The 20,543-nt window shown below is 51.8% G+C and overlaps 8 protein-coding genes across 8 annotated transcripts; 4 read left to right on the top strand and 4 right to left on the bottom strand.

Annotated features, from left to right (window-relative positions):
• Positions 1 to 218: 218 nt before the first annotated feature.
• JCM6883_005285 (FAD/NAD(P)-binding oxidoreductase) lies at positions 219 to 2,118 on the top strand (the record flags this gene model as incomplete). The annotated part of the gene is made up of 9 exons (XM_076634592.1): positions 219 to 429; positions 539 to 560; positions 633 to 776; positions 849 to 1,014; positions 1,077 to 1,139; positions 1,203 to 1,272; positions 1,340 to 1,558; positions 1,615 to 1,861; positions 1,923 to 2,118. 9 exons carry the CDS (start codon positions 219 to 221, stop codon positions 2,116 to 2,118), a joined length of 1,338 nt encoding a protein of 445 aa, XP_076485409.1.
• A 223-nt stretch (positions 2,119 to 2,341) lies between these two features.
• On the bottom strand, positions 2,342 to 3,249 carry JCM6883_005284 (uncharacterized protein; the record flags this gene model as incomplete). Its single annotated transcript, XM_076634591.1, has 4 exons — positions 2,342 to 2,698; positions 2,764 to 2,862; positions 2,928 to 3,061; positions 3,132 to 3,249. The coding sequence occupies 4 exons, from the start codon at positions 3,247 to 3,249 to the stop codon at positions 2,342 to 2,344; spliced, it is 708 nt and encodes a 235-aa protein (XP_076485408.1).
• Positions 3,250 to 4,163: 914 nt separating this feature from the next.
• RIP1 (ubiquinol--cytochrome-c reductase catalytic subunit RIP1) lies at positions 4,164 to 6,067 on the bottom strand (the record flags this gene model as incomplete). The annotated part of the gene is made up of 8 exons (XM_076634590.1): positions 4,164 to 4,217; positions 4,279 to 4,319; positions 4,442 to 4,460; positions 4,702 to 4,768; positions 5,024 to 5,044; positions 5,104 to 5,228; positions 5,297 to 5,592; positions 5,836 to 6,067. The coding sequence occupies 8 exons, from the start codon at positions 6,065 to 6,067 to the stop codon at positions 4,164 to 4,166; spliced, it is 855 nt and encodes a 284-aa protein (XP_076485407.1).
• Positions 6,068 to 6,257: 190 nt separating this feature from the next.
• On the bottom strand, positions 6,258 to 7,179 carry JCM6883_005282 (Got1/Sft2-like family vesicle transport protein; the record flags this gene model as incomplete). Its single annotated transcript, XM_076634589.1, has 5 exons — positions 6,258 to 6,366; positions 6,427 to 6,536; positions 6,647 to 6,776; positions 6,854 to 6,918; positions 7,099 to 7,179. The coding sequence occupies 5 exons, from the start codon at positions 7,177 to 7,179 to the stop codon at positions 6,258 to 6,260; spliced, it is 495 nt and encodes a 164-aa protein (XP_076485406.1).
• Positions 7,180 to 8,144: 965 nt separating this feature from the next.
• JCM6883_005281 (NAD(P)-dependent oxidoreductase) lies at positions 8,145 to 9,744 on the top strand (the record flags this gene model as incomplete). Its single annotated transcript, XM_076634588.1, has 9 exons — positions 8,145 to 8,209; positions 8,279 to 8,770; positions 8,834 to 8,908; positions 8,974 to 8,994; positions 9,056 to 9,088; positions 9,153 to 9,222; positions 9,277 to 9,368; positions 9,438 to 9,463; positions 9,536 to 9,744. The coding sequence occupies 9 exons, from the start codon at positions 8,145 to 8,147 to the stop codon at positions 9,742 to 9,744; spliced, it is 1,083 nt and encodes a 360-aa protein (XP_076485405.1).
• A 55-nt stretch (positions 9,745 to 9,799) lies between these two features.
• On the bottom strand, positions 9,800 to 10,873 carry GPI2 (phosphatidylinositol N-acetylglucosaminyltransferase; the record flags this gene model as incomplete). Its single annotated transcript, XM_076634587.1, has 2 exons — positions 9,800 to 10,635; positions 10,711 to 10,873. 2 exons carry the CDS (start codon positions 10,871 to 10,873, stop codon positions 9,800 to 9,802), a joined length of 999 nt encoding a protein of 332 aa, XP_076485404.1.
• Positions 10,874 to 11,178: 305 nt separating this feature from the next.
• Positions 11,179 to 17,137, top strand: GEA2 (Arf family guanine nucleotide exchange factor GEA2; the record flags this gene model as incomplete). Its single annotated transcript, XM_076634586.1, has 19 exons — positions 11,179 to 11,265; positions 11,376 to 11,616; positions 11,683 to 12,042; positions 12,114 to 12,407; positions 12,471 to 12,697; positions 12,767 to 13,195; positions 13,262 to 13,372; positions 13,441 to 13,722; positions 13,789 to 13,906; positions 13,976 to 14,139; positions 14,199 to 14,313; positions 14,377 to 15,097; positions 15,162 to 15,395; positions 15,457 to 15,708; positions 15,779 to 15,994; positions 16,063 to 16,169; positions 16,240 to 16,631; positions 16,693 to 16,849; positions 16,914 to 17,137. The coding sequence occupies 19 exons, from the start codon at positions 11,179 to 11,181 to the stop codon at positions 17,135 to 17,137; spliced, it is 4,731 nt and encodes a 1,576-aa protein (XP_076485403.1).
• A 3,047-nt stretch (positions 17,138 to 20,184) lies between these two features.
• Positions 20,185 to 20,536, top strand: JCM6883_005278 (uncharacterized protein; the record flags this gene model as incomplete). The annotated part of the gene is made up of 2 exons (XM_076634585.1): positions 20,185 to 20,341; positions 20,429 to 20,536. Coding segments are annotated over 2 exons (265 nt in total), but the record flags the coding sequence as incomplete, so codon positions are not given.
• Positions 20,537 to 20,543: the final 7 nt, after the last annotated feature.

Genomic DNA, 20,543 nt, shown 5'->3' with positions numbered 1-20,543 from the left:
GAGGCGGTCCGAAGAGCTGAGGTTGATTGATGAACAGGAGAAATCGATCGTGGTGAGCGCGGGTGACTCGAGCAGCCGATAGTACGTTGCACTAGATCGGTAGTCTGTCTGCTGGCGTGACGGCGTCGCAATCGCAGGATGACGGAGATGAACAAACTCGGAAAGTTGTTCGCGAACTTTCTCTCATCTTCACTTCACTCCGATCTCGACCTCGAAAGATGTTCGCAGCTCGTACTTCCCGAGTCATCAAAGCCCGATCTCTCGCCACGAGTGTCCGTCACGCTTCGACCCACTCGAAGATCGTCGTAGTCGGCGGAGGAACGGCGGGAACGACTGTTTCGGCTCAATTGAAGCGTGCATTCTACCAGGAAGGAAGGTCGTTGGGAGACAAGGATATCACGATCATCGAACCTGCAAAGACCCATCACTGTAAGTCCTCGAATCGATGTTGACCTTGCTTTCCAGAAAAAAGTGGCGTGATCGAATCCATCCGCGAGAGAGAGATTGAAGCTGATCTGACTCGTGTTGACTTCTGTAGACCAACCAGGATGGACCCTTGTGTGAGTCTGCGACCTCGATGAACGCGATAAAGCTGCAGGAGACTGATTATCGCTCGAGTCTGTTCCGAACAGTGGAGCTGGACTTCAACCTCTATCAAAGATGCATAGACCCATGTCTGAAGTCCTTCCCGAAGGCACCCAACACGTTCCTTCGTCGGTCAAGTCATTCGAACCCGAAAAGAACCAAGTTACGACTGTTGATGGAGATGTCATTTCGTGAGTCTTTAATCGCTCTGTTCTGTCTCGAGATTCTATCGCTCACGAGTGTGATCTCTGTTTTTTCGGTAGCTACGACTTCCTCGTCGTCGCTCCCGGACTCAAGATCGATTTCGACAAGGTCAAGGGATTGAACGAAGGTCTCGCCGATCCCAATGGTCCCGTTTCTTCGATTTACTCGATTGATTCCGTCGAGAAAGTCTGGAAAAACATCCAAAACTTCAAGCAGGGTGATGCTGTATGTTGCTCCTTCATGTGTGAAAGCTTTCGCGAATCACAGCTGATCGAGGTGCTTTACAGATCTTTACTCAACCCGCTGGTATCATCAAATGCGCTGGAGCTCCCCAAAAGATCCTCTGGATGGTGAGCAAGATCTAGCATTGGCAGCTATACTTCAGCTGACCGTTCGCCTCGTTTCCCGAACAGGCCGAGTCGCAATGGAAGAAAGACGGAGTTCGTGGTCAAGTTTCTCCCATCTTCGCTACCGGAACTCCCAGTGCGTCTTCGATTATTCCTTCATACCAGCACTCGCACCGAGCTGACGTTTTCTCGTCTCTCTTCAGCGATGTTCGGCGTCCCGAAATACTCTGCCGCTCTCGAAAAGCTCCGTCAAGAGCGCAATGTCGAAGGACTCTTCAACCACAACTTGATCTCGATCGACAACAAGTCTCGCATCGCGACTTTCTCAGCCGGTGAGGGGAAGACTACCGAAAGGGAGTTCGATTTCCTTCACGTCGTTCCTCCTCAATGCGCTCCCGATTTCATCAAGGGCTCGCCAATCGGTATGTCTCCTGCTCTCTGTCACCCGTAGACTCGTAGCTGACCTATCTGCTCGTAGCTGATGCCGCTGGATGGGTCGCTGTCGATGCCGCCACGACTCAATCAACCAAATTCTCCAACATCTTCTCCCTCGGAGACGCTTCCTCCCTCCCTAACTCGAAGACCGCCGCCGCGATCTCTTCGCAAGCTCCTGTTCTCGTCGATAACCTTCGAGCGACGATGGATGGTGTCAAGAAGGAAGATCTTCCCGCTCAATACGACGGATACGCTTCTTGCCCTCTTCTTACTGGTCACAACGAACTAATGTGAGTCTCTCCGCTTCTCCAATTATGCGAGCTACGTCTGATCAATCTGGTTTCTATGCAGGCTCGCCGAGTTCAAATACGGAGGAGTACCGAAGGAAACTTTCGCCCCTTACCTCGGATCTCAAGACAAGCCCAATGCTCTCTATTACTACCTCAAGAAGGACTTCTTCCCCTGGGTCTACTGGAACTCGTTCGTCAAGGGTACTTGGTTCGGTCCTAAAGGTCCCGTTCGACCCATCAACTACATGGCTGCATAGAAAAACCCTCTATCTCTCGATTCCTCGCTCGCTCGTACATACACTACTTCATCTCTACCTAGACCTCTCGATTCTTCTCAGGGTACAAAAGAAAAGAGCTCATTTCTTTTTGTGAGTAGCTCACAGGGTTTCATTCCGTTCATTCTCTCTCCAACATAGATACCTTCTCTCAACCCTGTCTTGTAATAACTCTGTCCTTCCCAAACGACACGGTCCCGTCTGATCAAACGCTTGCGACGCTGTGTCTTCGGGACTTTCTCCTTCCACTCTCCATCGATCTCGAGCTCTTCGAATCCCCCGATTTTCTCCTCTTCCTCCCCAACTCCATCACCATCGCTCTCTTCTCACTCTCCTCGCCATCCCCTTCCCCTTCCCCATCCCATCTCGTCTCACCCGTCCTCGTCCTCGTCCTCGTCGTCGGTAGAAGTTCCCTCACTTCCCTGTCCATTTCCTCGTCGTATTTTCTCCGAATAAAGTATTGCGCATCCGTCTCGTGGAAGAGGTATACGCTGAATTCTCGTAACTCGTACGCCATCCACGAGAGTGGGAGCAAGACGTTGAAGAAATAGAGGGAGAAGATCTGACCGAACTCGAGCGGATCAGTCGAGATGCGAGCAGAGGGGGGAAGAGCGAAAGGTGGCTTACACGGAGAATCGAGAGTGCACGTGTTTCGGAGGTTGTCGATGCTTCGGCTTGGAACGTGAGTAGGAATGCACTCATGATTGTTGCGCATCCTAGCGAAATCTGTCCGATGAGATCTTTCAGCGATTTGAGCTCGATTCGCTCGTTTCGAATGAACAGAAACTCACGACGGTCCAGATGAAGGCCCAAGTTAAGATCTGTTGATCCTCTTTATCACGCCCGATCAAGGCGAGAATAGCAGCAAGTACACCGATCAGACCCGTTACGAGGGAAAACCATGACAACAGGTCGAAGGTGAAAACTGTTTCAGTCGAGCAGGCTTCAGTCAGCTACAGCGTCGTCAGTTCGAGATAGAGAGAGGCCTGACTGACGATAGATGAGACCGAGTAACTCGTAGATACCGTACAGGAAAGAGACGAGGAGCACGGTGATGGATGAAATGAGAACGCCTGTTGAAAGGCCTGGGCAGGGGCAGCCGCATACCCTCATAGCGTAAGTTGGTGAGAGGCCAAATCTGTAGAGGAGAAAGATCGCTGAGCGCCGGGATCTTGGAGCGTTCAGACCCTCAAAGCTCGAGCTCATTTTCCGCGGCAAGTCCGGTCGTGACTTGGTTTCTTCGCGAATGATTCCGAGCGCTCCCAGTTCTCACGATGATGTGCGTGCTGGCTGAAGGATCGATACGTGTGCCGGCATAGATTCAGGAGCACGGAGCGGAATGGGAGAAGAAATTCGCACGGACTCTCGCAATTTCTTTCGATGGCGCTGCTGCTGGCAGGACTAGCCGAACTTCTGTCGCTCTGCCGCCTCCTGAAGTGCTTGCGAGAAGCAGGTAAGAAGAAAGGACGAGATATCATGAGCGGTCGTCATAAGGGATAAGCAACAGGAGCGAAGAGCAGAAATCGACTCGCAAGATTTGAGCCCGAGCAGTTTCGTTTCAGGACCGCATGACCCAGCTTGAGTCGATACATGCTTACGAAGTGAGCACTCAGGGGTCAGAGAGGGGATGTGACGGAGACGAACAGAAAGGGACGAGGGGAGAACTTCAGCTGTCTTTGAATTCGTGTCTTGTTTCTAGCAGCTTGCTTACGTTCCCTCCCACGCCGCGAACCGAGATACTGTTCACTCGCTATCATCTGCTGCCCACAGCCTGTGCTAGAAATCCGCTTCAACAATGTCACGAAAGAGGAGTCTGCGAAAACTTCATACCGCGAGATCCGATTGACTCGTCAGGTCCGCACAGCTCTTGCTGCGGGGTAGCGCACAAGGAAGATCCAGAAGGCCTGCGGAGCGGAAGTCGGCCTCTGTGATTGAAGAGATAAGAACAAAATAGGTGATTTTTCGACAAAGGAACGCTTCTACTAAACCGCCGCACACCGCAACACTCCAACCTGAATCTGCTCCGCTTAACCGATGATGAGCTTTGAGGTCTCGTCGTTCTCGAACTCGTATTCGGGGATCTAGGTGAAAAGGGCAAAGATTAGCTGAGGATGCAACGGCGAATCGAAGCGGTAGACTTACTTCGAGGTTGAGAGGGGCAGGTCCTCGTCGAGCACGACCAGCTGTATCGCACAGAGGATGAAGTGGCGGAAGATGGGTAATGGAGCAGGGGAAGTCGGGGCGGGGTGGAGATACGAGAAGTCAGTAACGACAAGGTGGTTCAGTACAGTGCGAAGCTGCTTACAAATGTCGTAGTGGGAACCCTATATACGAGAAAGCCAAGCAAGCAAGGTGTTAGTATGGATCACACGAAGGGGAAGGGAAGGGGGGGAATGGCCCAGCCGAAACGACAAGAAAACTCGGATTCATTTTTCCGAGTCCGAGTCGATCCGGCGCGAGCGCAAGGGGAGAATAAAGGGTTTAGGAATTACGTGGCAGGGGCATAAAAAGGAGAAAGAAAAAGAGTCAGTTCAAAGCGAAAAAGAAGAATCGGTAAGTGCGAACTCCAAACTTACAATACCATCCTCCGTAATCTCCAGCCTCTCCAATAGGCACACATCCCAAGTGAGTGCTATCCCATGTCAATCCGTAGGTCGTAGAGCGTTGTCGTTGCAGCAGAAGTCGGAGGTCGGTAACGAGTAGAGAGAAAGTTCCCAAGTCGAGCAAAGTCGAAAAGTTTCCGGACGGAGTCGACGTACGGCGAGTGTTTTGGATTGGCGATATCGAATGAAAAGGGTAGGGTAGGAGCGTGAAGATGAGGAGTGATGAAGAAAATGGAAAGTCAGTTTCGTCCTGGATTCAGGCCCAAAGTAACGACATGACGCACCAAACACCAAGCATAACGAGCCTATAATTCCGATAAGGTCAGCAAACGAACGAAAATCCCGAAAGAGAATAAAGACTCACCATTCAGGTTTCTTTACTCGGTCGGCATCAGCTTGAGGATCACGGAGCGACTTGATGTCGACCTGGTTCGCCTCGTCAATCTCTCCCTGGGTTCGGTGACGAATGAAGACGGGCTTTCCGCGCCACTGTAGAATGGAACGAAAGAAGAGAAAATCAGCAAATTTCACTCAAAACCCCGAAAGTAGCAACTCACCTTGATGATGACGTTCTTTCCCTCTGGAATCGCCGAGAGGTCCACCTCGACCTTGGCCAAGGCGAGAACGTCGGACGAAGCCGACATGTTTTGCAAGAAATCGGTAACGGTCGATTTCGCTCCCGCGGCAGTGACGAGACCCATCGAACCGACCATGAAGTAGGAGAAGGCTCGGTTCGCATCTTGATCGGTTCCCTTGGTGTATTTCGAGTAGTCGGGAACTTGGGAAGACGCAGCTTGTTGCGAAACTGCAGAGGTCGAAACGAATCGGGGGGAAGAGATGGTGCGGGGGGAGACTAAACGGCGCAGAACAAACAGGATCAGTGATCTCATTCAAGCCATCTCACAGTAAATCTCCCCTGAAGTTACGATCCCGAAAGATGAAACTCGATTCCGTCGAATGGTGGCTGCTTCCATCTCCCTACTTTCCAGCCCTTCTAGTCCATCGTAGCTAGCCGATCTACCTTCATACTATGCCCCGACTGACCCTCGCCGCATCGGAAGAGAGTAACCGATCTGAGTTGGTTTCCTCAACTCACCGTTGATTTTACTCCTGTGAGTGAGACCGTAAGGGCCGACCGAGTTTTGAACTGCCCATTGCGGGGTCGATTCAAAGTCGGTCCTGCCCGTCGAAGAACCGTGACCGTGGGAATGAGCCTCACCAGCGGAAGGAGGGTTGACCGTCAATCCTCGCGCGAGGGGGACGCCAGACGCGCGAACGAACGACGTAGGCGCCAAGTTGATAGCCTTGCGAACGATCGGAGATGCCATTGAGGTCGATGTAGGGGCGAGCTGCGGTGAAGGAGAGTGAGGACGAGGCAATCGCGGCTCGATTGTACTTCAGCCAATCGAAAAATTCTATTTCGCAAATCTCGTCTCTATTCAGTTCTACAGTGCGCTGACTGACTAGACGCTTCGTGATGTAACTTAACGAGAGGTATTGCAAAAGAAAGATAGTAATCTAGAGACCGAAAATTCGTTGTACAAAACTGCGTGCGTACGGTATGTAGGAAAGGGTGTACCAGAAGAGAGCCAAGTATGTACAGATCGCGCAGATAATGACGAGAGGACTATCGCGCAAATGTCGGTGAGCGGCGATACAAAGATAAAGAAGAAAAGGAAACGCTCACTCGATGGGAACCGCGAACGCAAAGACGAATGTCAAAGCGATGAACAAGAACAGCACTAGAACTGCGTACCGTCTTACTGGATCCCACATCGCCTTTGCTTGCTTCTTGAACTGAGTTTTTTTTTCGCGATGATGGAGTTGGCGTGAGGGAGAGAAAGAGAAGTGTCAGTTTCTACCAGTTTTTTCCCTTTTTTGCATGGGACGACGGAATTCCGACTCACCCCCCAGAGGAAACCTGATCCGACGAGAGAGATGACGACTCCAAGGACATATAGGATCGCGAAGAGCGTAACCTGACCTAGCACGAACATGATGGAACCAAGAATCGAAAGAATGCATCCTCCGACGACGCTGACTTCGTGCAACGAGACGAAGTTGGTCAGCCTTGCGCTACCGTAGAGTAGAGAACGTTTCGAGGGATGACTAACCAAGCTCCGAAAGCCCATAGTCGCTCTGTCCTCGAAAGATTCAAGAATTTGAAAGCGGAACTGTCCTGCGAACGAGAGGTACAAGCTTTGAGGTCAGTACATGCGGCAGGTATGGTCTTTCACTCCGTTCCGTTGAGTATCGAGCCCCCTTGTGCACCCCTCAACAACGAGAAGAGGAGGTTTCATTCACTCAACCACTCCAATTTAATCGGTCACGTTGGGGGAAAGCGACAGCATCCACGCACCTGATCAGTGATGTTATCCACTACCATGGCGGTCTCGCTCCCGCTCAGCTTGTTCCATACACCTTGTACAGCGCTCGTCATGTCTTGATGAGGATTCGAGCGCGACTTGAATTCAAAGGAGGTCGTTGAGGTTGGTACGCGTGACGAGCTCGTATATCTTGGGAGAGTCGATTGTACTGATGAGGAGCTCGAGAAGTGTTGAGCAATGTGAAGAGTAAGGGAGACAGACTGCGGACAACGAGTCTCGAAAGGACAACGAAAGGAGTTGAATGAACGTTATCCCGCTTGGTGGCTTACGAGCTTCTGCAGCCCAACAGCCAACTTGTGTGAGCGATCTAAGGGCGGCGAAAAATGGGGGGAAAATCGAAGGTTCAGAATTTCGCAAGAGGATTTCCTGACGAGTCATCGAGCCAGATCGTCCTCTTTGGCGACAGCTTCGGGTTTGGCGGAGAGACACTTGTCAAATGAGTGGTATGCAGCAAGAACGAACTTGCCCGCAGCGATCGTTGAGGCCGAAAGCCCCGATTTCTGAGCGTTCATGGTCTGTTCGCTCCTTCCAGTCCGGAATTGCTCCCTTTACGAGATCCCGACTGAGCTCGACGCAGTCTGAGACTTGCTTTTACCACCACCAAGGCGTATTAGCGTCAAAGGTACCCTACTTGACGCTAAGAAGAGCGTAGGAACGAAAATGTGGACCTTTCGCGACGAAGTCTGTCCGTGCTTTCGATGTTACTCACCTCCTTCTCCCCTCTTTCTTACTATCATATCGTTAGTAGCCAGTCTGGCGGGCGATAAGCCCAAATCTGGATCGTGAGGCAGCTTCGTGCGAATTTTCCTTGCGAGATCGCAAAATTTCTCGATGTTTTCCGGGTTTTTCTTCTCAATATGAGCGGGATTCGATCGTCATCGACGGTGGAGCGTAGATAGGTCGACTAGGCGGACGAGAAGGCGTAAAATCTCCGCTACCCTTCCAGCGAACGGCGAGCCGACAAAGCAAACTTTCTTTGTTTCCTCTCTCATCCCTCTCACCTCGGATTCTCGCAACAATGCTCCCGACACTGATACGATTCAACTTCAACAGAAGTGCTACAATTGGCTTCATCGGTCTAGGGTGCGTTCCTCTCCCTTCCTCTCGTTCTTCCCCACTTGATTCAACTGAAGTCGGGTTCCCACCTCACAGGGCGATGGGACGAGGGATGGCAGCGAACCTCCTCAACAAGACTTTCGAAGGACAATCCGGAGTCTACACTTACGATCCCGACAAACCGAGACCAGCATTCGTCGTCTACGATGCGTTTCCCGAGGCCGCGAATAAGTTCCTCACTGAACACACTCGAGCGTACGCAGGGAGGGACGTACTACCGGCGTCTTCACCCGCGGGAGTCGTGCGACTCGCGAGTACGATTTTCACGATGCTTCCTTCTTCTCCTCAAGTCGAGGAAGTCTACCTCGGAGAGAACGGATTGAAAGAAGGACTAGAGTCATTAGGGGACGAGAAGAGGGCGGAGACGTTGTTTGTCGATTGTACAACGTTGGATCAGGCGGTTGCGAAAGAAGTTGCGAACGAAATGAGACAGGTTGGGGCGGAAATGGTCGATGCTCCCGTCAGTGGTGGAGTCGTAGGAGCTGAGAAGGGTACTTTGAGCTTCATGGTTGGAGGTCCTGCCCCTGCGTATGTCACTCCGGTCGAAGCATGGGGAGAAAATGGCTAACCTTGAGTTTTCCTTTTTCGTAGTTTCGAACGAGCACAACCATATCTCGCTCGAATGGGAAGCCGGCAGATTCACTGTGGAGATTCAGGAAATGGACTGTACGTGGAAGAGTCTGCGTTCGTCCTGAGACGAGTGAGCTGACGTTCGACGTCTTCCCTCATAGAGCGGCGAAGATTTGCAACAAGTTTGTCGTCTTCACTCTTCTCAAGTAGCGTCGAGCTGACTCAGGTCCTCCTGTGCTCCAGTCTACTACTAGGTATCTCCATGGCGGGAACGGCGTGAGTCATTCGAATCTTCTCAGTCATGGCGACTTGCGACTGAGCGATCGAAGCCTCACGATAGCGAGGCCATGCTTCTTGGGAAAGCACTCGGACTCTCCCCCGACCTCCTAGCATCTATTCTGAATACCTCAGTAAGCTGCTTCTGCTTTGAGAAGCGGACTTTCACTGACGCATCGATCTCGCAGACGGGGAAATGTTGGTCGAGCGAAATCAATAATCCTGCCCCTGGAGCACTCCCGCATGCTCCTACACCGGCAGATCGTGACTATACCGGAGGGTGAGCTCTCAAGATCGTCGTTAGCGCTTCACGATGAAAAATTGATGATTCCGGTCTCGTGCGAACCAGATTCCTTTCGAAATTGATGGCGAAAGGTGAGCAATCCTTACCTTGTTAAACCATCATCGAGCGCAAGGCACTGACCTCCTCACGATTGCACGCTCCAGACCTAAATCTCGCTCTCTCAGCTTCGAAAGATTCTGGAGTTCCTCTCCCCGTCGGATCCCTCACCTCAACGCTTTACAACAAACTCTCAGCGCACGAAGAGTACTCCGACAGGGATTTCAGTGTCGTTTACGAATACCTGAAGGAAGGAATGCAAGGTGGAGTAGCGGAAAAGGTTATGGAAAAACTCAATAACAACAGAAAGAAGTAGTAATCTCGACCTAGCTGATACAACAGTGAATCTACTAAGATGTTACGATCCCCCCTTACTCTACGCGAGGTACTGCCTGATCCCAAGGTCCGCGAATCCGATCCTTGTATCGAATCATCAACCAACCTCTAACGAGAGGAGCGATGACGCTCGATCCGAACAGTAACGCTGCAGCAATCGCCATACTTCCCGCACCGAGACTTCTCAGACTGACGAGGGCGGTAGTGACGAGTAACCAAGTGAGGAAGAGGGTAGGTTTTAAGGTGAGAGAAGAACGAAGGAGCGGGAAAGGACCGAAGAATAAGGTCGAGAAGAGGAGGAGGGAGAAGACGGAGGTGTTTGAGTCGAGTCGCGAGGCGAGTACGGTACTTCCGGAGAGAGCTGCCGAGAGGGAAAGAGTCGAAGGGAGGGGAGCTCGACGAGCCATCGGGGAAGATGAACGAGGAGGAGTCGTGGATCGAGGAACGAGAGAAGAGAGAAGAGTATGGAGAGGTCGAGAAGGGAGGGAGGTTGCTGTGGGTATCGCTCGATAATCGCCAAAGAGGAGGTTGATTGCGAAGAGAGTTCCGCTCAAGGCCCAAATCGAGTCGGAAGTTGTCGATTTCGTGAGCGTTTTGAGGGCAGGAGACAAGAGATATAACGCGAAGAGAGGTATGAGTGGAGTTGCGATTCCGGCGCCATCGTTCGTCGAATTCGACTCGCCGATGAGGAAAGACCAGATTTTAAAAACGATGCCGAGGAGGAACGAGAACGATAGAAGAGTCGCGGGATGCAGAGTACCTCGAGCGAGTCGAACAAAGATGGATACGAAGATGAAGGTGCAGGCGAGATGTTGAGTGATGGGCAAGGTTTGACGAAGGAGGAGAGGAAGTGAAGCCGGATGAACGTTCACTGCGGAGAACCGACAAAGGGTCAGTCGAAAGCTCCGCATTCCGATCGTCTTCGAGATAGCAATGATGTACTCACCATTGCGTTGCAGGTCTTTGAGGAACGAGGAATCGACCCAATTGTCAGGGTAAGATTGTCGAAGGTACAACACCTTGCGGTAGGGCGAACGCGCTTCTTCGTCTGCATTACACTGACTCAGTCTCTGCTCTCTGAACTTGAAATCAAGGAAGGACTCACTCATCTCCAGAGCCACAGATTCCTTTCCCCCACTTCTTCGCTTCTGAGAAGACTGGCGCTGTATCGTTTGCTGTTCCCGCTTGATCGAGAGTATCGTATGCTATAGATCCATCGTCTGATCAAGTCGAAGCCGAAATGAGCGAGCTCAGTGAAGAGTGCGAAGCCAAGATGCGATTCCTCTCTCTCTCATCACCAACTCGCGCCTACGACGCTTGGATCAGCTCGACCACGATCTATAGCACGACAGGAAGCAGTAAATCAGAGACAGAGATCAGTACAGACGCGTTTGATCAGCAAGGTGAATCATCAATGTCGATTGATTCACCACCCGCGATCACCCTCAATGGAGGCCTAACGAACCCGGAACAAGCTCCATCGTTCGCTGTAGAGGTCCCTGTAAGCTCTCATTGCACTTGCGTCCCCTGCGAAACCGTGACGTGTTTGCTGATCATTCGATCTGTCCCTCGACTCCCCTCTGTACTGCTCTATGGTTCGCCTATCGACAGCTCACGAACTTGATCCATGCTGAAATCTTGGCCGTCACGTCGGCGATGCGCAAGAATCAAAGATGGGCATCGACTTCGTACGCTGCTCAATCTTACACTTCTGCCGCAGGTCATCTAGGAGTCTCAGGGTCAAGTCGTACACGCTCGAGGGACGACGATGACGAGCGTGGAAGAGGTCACACGGCGACGAGTTTGATGAGCGGATTCATGGAGTTGAAGATGAGGCTTCGAGATATCGAAGGTGAGTTTTCATAATTCAACCGATTTCATGGCGAGACTAACGAACCTCCTCGCACTCTCTGCTCAGATCCCGCTCAACTCGATGCTGTCGCTCTACTACACCCTTTCCTCGAAGTCATCCGTTCGCCAGAAACCTCTGGACCGATCACCGCGACTGCCCTCTCTTCAATCGACAAATTCCTCACCTACTCGATACTATCTCCTACTTCCCCGAACCTCTCCCTCGCTATGGCGCAACTATCGACAGCCGGTACTCACTGCAAATTCGAAGCGAGCGATTCAGTCTCGGACGAAGTGGTCCTCCTCAAGATTCTCGACGTTTTGCGAAATTGTTTGACGGGGAAACACGCGAGTGTCCTCAGCGACGAAAGTGTGTGCGAGATGATGGAAACTGGATTGAGCATGTGTTGTCAGATGAGACTGAGCGGTACGTTCGAATTCTCCTTGTTTCTCAGGTCTGCCTCGAACGGTTCTCACTGGCTCCATGCTTCTGAACAGAGATGCTACGGAGATCGGCAGAACGAACGATGCAAGCTATGGTCGCAGCGTGTTTCTCTCGACTACGACATCTCAATCCCGAAACTTCAGAAGGATTCGCAACTCTCGATCTCGCTTCTTCTTCGGCTTCGATCTCAGAGCAAGACGCGGACGCGGCTCAAGCAGGACCGAGGATGGCAGCGCCGGACCCTCGGAGTGGACAGATTCCTGCGGCGACTCCGCACGCAGATGAAGTTTTGGATGATCGAGTTGTGGAGAGGTTGGAACTCGAAGCAGAGAAGCTATCTCCGTCAGGTGAGTCATTCACGCTCAAAAGTTTTGAGGGAGCGACAGACAATGCTGACACGTTACAAGCAGACGAATTCGACACCGAAATCATTCCGTTTGGACTCGCCTCGGTGCAAGAACTTCTCCGAGTCCTGATCTCCCTCTTGAATCCTCACGATCAGCAACATACCGACTCTATGAGATTGATGGCACTCGGTCTCCTCAACATTGCTTTCGAAGTCGGAGGTCGAAGTATGGGCGAGTTTCCTTCGTTGAGAATGATGGTCGCGGATCACCTCTGCAAACACCTCTTCCAGGTTTGTTTTCCTCCGAATCACCCTGGAATCCCCAGCTTACTGATCTTGTCGAAAACCGTCCGTGTTTAGCTCGCTCGCTCCGACCATCCTCAACTCCTATCCTTCTCTCTACGAGTGATTACAAACATCTTCGATACGATGCGACCACATCTCAAACTTCAACAAGAGCTCTTCCTCTCTTTCCTCCTCGATCGACTCATCCTCCCGCCTTCGATCACGCCTGGGACTCGCAAAGCCGACGTCGAAACCGCACTCGATCGATCGACTTGGCTCAAAGACGAAGGGGAAGACCGAAGACCTTCTTCGGCATCTCCAGCAAGTCGAGAACGGGAACGAGATCGAGAGAAGGGACCGAGTGCCGAGACGAGGGAATTGATGCTCGAAATCATCAGTCATTTCGCGAGAGGGAAGCACTCGATGGTCGACCTGTGGGTCAACTACGATTGCAACGTCGAAGGAGAAGACTTGTTCGAACGTCTCATCAAGTTCCTTAGTCGAGTGAGTCCCGCAATCTCTCTCGAACCAGGCTGATGTCGAGACTCACGAGAGCGCCTTTCGGAATAGGGCGTTTATCCTTCGGCCAACACTTCCTCCTATCAGCAAGACTCCTTCCAATTCCTCTGTCTCGAAGCTCTTCTCGAACTGAGCAGTCAAATGGCCGCTCGAGTCGACGAGGCAAGTGGGGTTCCTTTGGTTTTGCTCTCAGGAAATTGAGCTAATCTGTTGGACCTCCCCCTTCATAGCCGTCGGACAGTAGCCTATCTCCTACTCTCGCTGAAGACGTATCTCGCTCGAAAGCGAATAAGCAAGTTCTCCTCGAGGGAGCCGCAGCTTTCAATCTCAAACCCAAAGTCGGTATCCAATTCCTCGAAGAACACGGAGTCATCACGAAAGAACCCTCGAGTCTCGCAAACTTCCTCAAGACGACTCCGAAATTAGACAAGAAGCTCCTAGGAGATTTCATCTCTCGACCCGATCAGATTGAGGTTTTAAAATCGTTCATGCAGTCGATGGATTTCAGTGGAGTAGGTGTTCCTCTCACCCTCTCTCAAACCTCTGATTCGATACTGACCCACATTCGGCCTGTGCAGAAGATCATCTGCGATGCGATGCGAGAACTCCTCGAGGCGTTCCGACTACCGGGAGAAGCTCAACAAATCGCTCGAATCACGGAAACGTTTGCTGAAGTTTACTTCGCGACGAAACCACGTGCGTGTTGTCTATCATCTCAAATTCCAGTTTCGAGTGCTGACTGTTCGTTCGACTTTTTGACGACAGCCGAAATCAATTCGCAAGACGCGACTTATGTTCTCTCCTACTCGGTCATCATGCTCAACACTGATCTTCACAACCCTCAAGTTCGCAAGAGGATGGATCTTCAAGCCTACTCGCGCAACTTGCGAGGTGTCAACGAGAATGCCGACTTTGATCAAGAATATCTCGTCCGTTTCTGGTCTCTCGCTGCTAACGTGCTCGAGCTGACTCCTTTCGATTGCTACAGCGGGCAATCTACGAATCGATTCGAAAGCGGGAGATCGTTCTGCCCGAAGAGCATCAGAATCAGGTCGGATTCGAGTACGGTTGGAAAGAGTTGTTGAGGAGAACTCGACGGACAGGTCAGTCATCTTTGCGAGAGTGACGCCCCCCTCTGCATAACTGACGTGAAGTTGTTCCAACAGGGCTCTACTCGCACAATCCGACAAACGTCTTCGATCGAGGAATGTTTGCGATCTGCTGGAAACCGGTCGTTTCCGCTCTCTCTTACGCGTTCTCAAACTTCTCGGACGACTACATGGTACAGCAAGCGATTGGTGGACTCAATCAATGCGCCGCGTTGGCTGCTCGATTCGAAATGTCGGAAGTTTTCGACTTCCTCATCGTTTCGCTCGCTCGAGTTACCGGACTCACCTCTCCGTCGACTACGAATCTGAACGATGTCGGCAATTTCCCCGTCGTCGACGTCGAAGGCCACAAACTCACTCTCAGTCCACTCGCGGTTCGATTCGGAATGAACGTCAAAGCGCAGTTGGCGGCAGTCGTTCTCTTCACGGTCGCGAACAACAACGGCGCCTTCATTCGAGAAGGATGGACTCCCATCTTCGAAATCTATCAGACTCTTTTCGTTCATTCCCTCCTACCGCCGTCGCTAACGATGATGGAAGAATTCTTGTCCGGCGCTTCCGCGATTCCGCTCAAACCGAAGTCAACTCCAGCACCTCGAGAAGATCGTCGAGGCGATGGAGGACTCCTCTCGACTCTATCGTCTTACCTTCTGTCTCCTTACGGCTCGAACGGCGACTCTGCCTCAACCGATTTCACCGAGGACGATATCGAGACGACCCTTTCTGCCGTCGACACTGTCGCGTCGTGTCGAGTGGAGGAGCTCTACTCTCAGATCTTGTGAGTCGCTGATGCCGACATACTCTGACGCTCGAGCTGATTCTGTCGAACGACTCTTTCTCAGCGATCTCAAAGGGTCCGCCCTCGTTGCGCCTCTTCAAGCACTCATCGATTTGGAACAGCGTCTCACGATCGAACGACTACGAACTCCTTCTGGACCTGGATCGTCCCCTACCCCGCCTCAGATCAGCATTACCGCGTCAAGAGATCAACTACCTTACGATCCCTGTGCCGTTTTGCTACTCGAGATAGTGACAAGCATAGTCACCCGCTCGAAGGAGGGATTAAGCGAACTCTGGTGCGACTTGCCTCCTCGACGCTACTGGAGCTCGCCGAAAACTGACCTCAATTTTTAACAGGCCAACAACCTTCGACTTCCTCTCCCGATTACTCTCCTCCGCCAATTCGTTCAGCAGCTTATTCAATGAGAGAGTTGTCGCTTCCCTCCTTCGACTTCTCACCGAAGTGATCAAGGCCGACGAACTTCGAGATTCGACTTTCCTCGCTCTCGACACTCTTCGATCTTTGTCTCCTCCGGTACTAGCCACCGTCGCGGAACCTCTGATGGCAGGGTTATCGAAGCTCTTTGTCGAGAACACTGATCGAATTCAGTAAGTGTCTTTCGTATCATCTTCCTCTCCTGAAGTTGACGTCAAAATCTATCATTTCTCGTCGTCGCAGATCCCCGACAGAATGGAACCTCGTCTTTGCCCTCTTCTCGGCCACTTCGCAACAAGAAGCCGCTGCCAAGATCTCCATCGAGCTACTCAAGCAACTTGCGGCAGGTCAACTCGGTGCTGGTCTCCAAGCAGAGAATTACGGATCGTTCTTGCAAGTGCTCGCAACTTTCGCGAATTCGGCACCTTCGACGTCGAAACAACCGCCCGAACGAGCCAAGTATGTTCGCTCTCCTCTGATCAGACTCCTCGTACATTCTCTGACGTCCGACTTCTCTGATCGAGCAGCGAGGAAGTCGCGCTGCAGAGAGGTTTACAGATCGTCGACATCCTTCGTAACGTTCAAACTTCGATACCTCGTCTCATCTCAACATCATCCTTTTCTCCAGCTCGAGGTCAGTCAAGTTTGTTCATCTCCGAGTTTGAGGTCGTTGCGATCTAACTGTAAACTCGTTCGAAACATAGCGTGGGAATCTGCTTGGATCCCTCTACTTTCTGCCTACTCTCAACTCTGCCTCGCTCCAGCTCGAGAACTGCGACAGAACGCGATCGGCGGATTGCAACGTACCCTCCTCGATCCCGAAATCCTTCAAAATGGCGACGTCGACCTCACCATCATCTTCACTCGCATCTTCTTCCCGCTACTCGAAGAACTGCTCAAACCGACTATCTTCCGACGAGATCCAGAAGGAATGGGAGAAACTCGGTTGAGAGCATCGGCACTACTTTGCAAGATCTTCTTGCAATACCTCGCTCAGCTTCAAGAACGAAAAGGAATGAAGAACATGACAGAGTTGTGGCTCAAGATCCTCGGTTATCAGGATCGATTCATGCACAGCGGTCGAAAAGATCAAATGGTGCGTTTCGTTCTCGAATTTCGGGGAATCAGTCGTTAATCTCCTTCCCTTCTCTCGACAGTATGAGGCCGTCCCGGAACTTCTCAAGAACGTATTACTCGTCATGAACGCTTCAGGCTTCCTTCTTCCCCCTCACGACGAATCTCGCACTCCCGAACAAGCTGAACTTTGGAACGCTACCTTCGAACGAATTCAACCTTTCTTGCCCGACCTCCAACGTGAGTCTAGCCGAGGTTTCTCTTGGTAGTATTCTCGAAATGAGACTAACTACGTCTATTGCAGGAGAACTTTTCCCTCCACCACGAGTTCCCGTTCCTTTCTCTGCCGATTCTCAATCTGACCCTCCTCCTCTCGACTCTCCGTCACTCTCGATCGATCCCGAGACAATCGCACCTCGCTTAAGTGCTTATCAACCCAATCAGCGATCAACCTCTCCTTCCCCTCACGGTGTCCATTCGCAAGCAGTCCCCAACGAGGTCGTTATGGATCACCGAACAATGCTTTGACGAAGTCGTTCCACAATCGTTTCCTTACTGTTTGACGTCTCAGTTCTTCTCGTATTACCCACTTCTGCAGTGTCAGCCCTGTTCTCCAGTCGCAGAGCTCTTGACCGACCCGAGCGTCGCTCGTCCGGTCTTGATCCGGTCGTTCCCTCGCTTCAGCACGGATCTCGAAAAACGAAGATGGAAACGTGCGCGTGGATAACTTCTTCCTTTCCTTTCCTTCAACCATGTCCGGAGGGGCCAACAGCGGAGGAACCAAACCAAGTCTCAAGAAGGGTACAGTGCCTCTCGTTGAGTATCTCAACGCCGTCGAAGCACTCCAGAAGGATTGGAACGAGCGTCATCGGTCGGTCACCACTCCTTTCGGGTCAACTTGGCTTGTAGACGATTGGGCTCGTAGTATGACGGAGCCATTCCAAGGAGAAGCGGCTGAGGCTTGGTGGAACCGTCAGACACAAATGGATCAGGAGATATGGTTTCGTTCGGTCTTCACAGGGGAAAAACCGACTGATATCTACGCGAAAAAGTTTGTAAGTAGGGGTCCCCAGAGTCATGATGTCTTGTCGTCCTGCTAAGATCCTCTCGCAGCCCGGGTTCGAGCAAGTGTACTCAGCGTGTAACAAGAAACCGCCAAATAAAAGCAAGGATCGAAGCGTGTCGTTCGTGGAAAGCATTTATGTGAGTCCGCGTGACCTGACTCCCTGTATGTCTCCTCATTAAAGCAAAGCGAAGCTGACGACGACATGATTCCTTGCAGAACAACGACATCAAACTGCTTGCGGCGAAGAAGATCTTGACTTTGCTCGAAAGGGACCTTTCCCTCCCGGAAATTGTAAAGGAATGTGAGACCACGCTCGCAAGAATGCGCGGCTCCTTCCGAGGCAAACTCAAACCGAGCGATCGCCTTGTCAAACTCGAAGGATTCCTCAAGTCTGTCTCATCTTCCCTCACAGTCCAGAGTGGGCGCGAACTGCTCGCGGTTCTTCAATCGTGCGCCGAGATCTTCGCACACGGGTTGAAACGAGAATTGACTTCCACCATGCTCAAATACTTGATCGTAAGCTCCATTGCTCGCCCTTCAATTACGCTAAATCCGCTGATTTTGTAATTCAATGACTCTCCACAGCCAACGCTGGACGAATTGAGTCGGCTCGGAGGCAGCTCCGTGCTCAGAGAGCTCCGCTCGGAGCGCTATCGGCAATCGAGTCGCAAGAAGGCCAAACAAGCGGGTTCAACTCAAGTGCATCTGACCTCTGGTTTCTTCGCTGGCCTCTGCGCTGACACAGCTCCTCCAACCACAGAATCTGAGCGATGTCGATGTCGACATGACTGGCCCTCCCGGTAATACGGCGTTCGATCCAGTCTCGAGAATCCACAATGACTCAGAACACACAACCTCGGCTCAAGCCAGTTCGGCGAATCAGTCGGACGAAGTCATGGCCATGCAAGGGCATATTCCCGGGATTGTTGCGCGATACAAGGAGTGCTACCTCGCGGAGGTGCGCGAGAGACTCGAAAGTTGCCTGAAGACGAGCGGAGACAACCATTCGGAACACCTCAAGTGGTTGTTTCAGTATCTAGAGCATTGTGAGGATGGAGACTTGCCTAAAAGTCATGTTCTGGTGCGTCGCGCTCTTTCCATCGCTCTCGCGTCCCACTAAATCGTCGACAAGAACAGCCCAAAACTTCCAACGGCCTCGAAACCCTCTGGGACCTGAGCCACCTTGGCTCCGCAAACAGGCGTGGTAATACCAACCTCGTTTCGAATTGTCTGTGTCATGCGCTGATACAACGTTGGTTCTGTTTGGGCTTGCTCAGGAAAGTCGCGCAGGAAGGATCCCAATTTTACCGAGTTCGACCGGTGGCGCAAAGGCGAGATCAATTCCGACGGGTCACGCAAGACGTAGTTCTATCGACGAGTCATTCTCACCTTTTGTCTCATGTCTCCGCCTTTTCCCTTCCCTCGTTTCGATATATCTCCCTTCCCTATCCTACGGACAACTCTTTGTAACACTCGCTGGTCTCTTTCAAACAATAATCTGCTTCTCACCCGAACGTAGGGAGGTCACGCCGAGAACTCAAGGGAGAAGACTGAGAGCGTTTGAATCTGACTTCACTCGTCAAAGGTCGAGTTTAGCGAAGTTGGTCAAAGCCGAAGCACTCTGCTCGCCTCGGATGCTAAGGATGAGGTCGAAAGTCTACGGGGAGAAGCGGCAAGCGTCGCAGAGGTGAGGAGGTCGTGGAAAGAGAGTGCTGAGAAACGAGGGAGCGAAATTCCAAATGGAAGCGCACCCGATGCAGCTCTAGTCACACTTGTAGCCCTCTATGTCCCTCACCACTGAGTCACAATGCTTCTTTTGCCGTTCTGAAGGGATGCAGAGCAGTGAGAACCGAATTCCAGTTTCATCTTGCAAGTCGAATCAACCGCCAGCGTCGAGCTCGATCTCCTATACAGCCGCCCGTAGCTGCAGTATTACGTTCCTCTTTGAGGTCTAGGTCGGGCTGGAGTACATCGAGATGATAGGTCGTGAATGAGAGGGGAAAAGGAGAAGAAGTCGAACTCGTCGGTTCGTATTCCGACTACTTCGCCTTCGATTGCTCCCTCCTGCTCGACAAATCCGATAGACGACTAAGCTATGCAGAAGCTCGCCACCTTTGCTTAGTCCGATGTACCCTGCTCTCCGCGGATACGTGGGTTAAATCTCGGTCGCCCAAGTCGTTTGCTCCCGGTTCAGTATCATTGACAGGCGATTTGAAGGCTCACTTGAGTGAGTCGCGGTGCAGAGGAAAGGGAAGAGATAAAGGTCCGAGGAAGGATTCTTCGGAGTTTGAGTCGGGATCTCCCTTTCCCTCTTCTCTGCTCTCGCTCTGACGCAGACTTTCGGCCTGAATCTATCTCACGACTCTCACCGGAAGTGAAGACAACAAGCAATCCACGCTCTCACACCCTCGCCCTTCTCCCCGGTCTCTCTCCCCGACACTTCCATCCCGGCATTCACTCAGCTGTACCCTCACCAGTCTTTAATCCACTCGTTGAACGGTGCAGGAGCATGGAACGAGCACCACAAGACCAGTCATCGGCAGTCGAGCAAGGAGAACGAGGAGGAGGAGGAGCAGCGAATGTTCATCAACTCTCGGCTGGAGGAGATTCTGGAGGAGCTAGACAGCTTCGGAGAAGCACGAGACAACGGGCTAGAGAGTCAGAAGGTGAGTCTAACCCATCCCGAGCCGTCGCGCGTAGTTGCATCGAGCTGATCGATCGCCTTTCGAAACTCGTCTCGCTGTCTCTCCCAGCTTCTGAATCCGCCTCGAAGAAAGTAAAGATCGACGACTCTATCGCAAAGGAGGACACTCCCTCTGACAACAAATCGAACGCTTTCCCCTTTGATCTCTGGCTCATGAGTAAGTT

Source organism: Sporobolomyces salmoneus (genome assembly GCF_050403485.1).
Source record: "Sporobolomyces salmoneus JCM6883 DNA, S_salmoneus_JCM6883_v1_ctg65, whole genome shotgun sequence".
Taxonomy (NCBI): domain Eukaryota; kingdom Fungi; phylum Basidiomycota; class Microbotryomycetes; order Sporidiobolales; family Sporidiobolaceae; genus Sporobolomyces; species Sporobolomyces salmoneus.
Note: the sequence above shows the minus strand (reverse complement) of the source record. Positions and strands in the feature narration are given on the sequence as shown.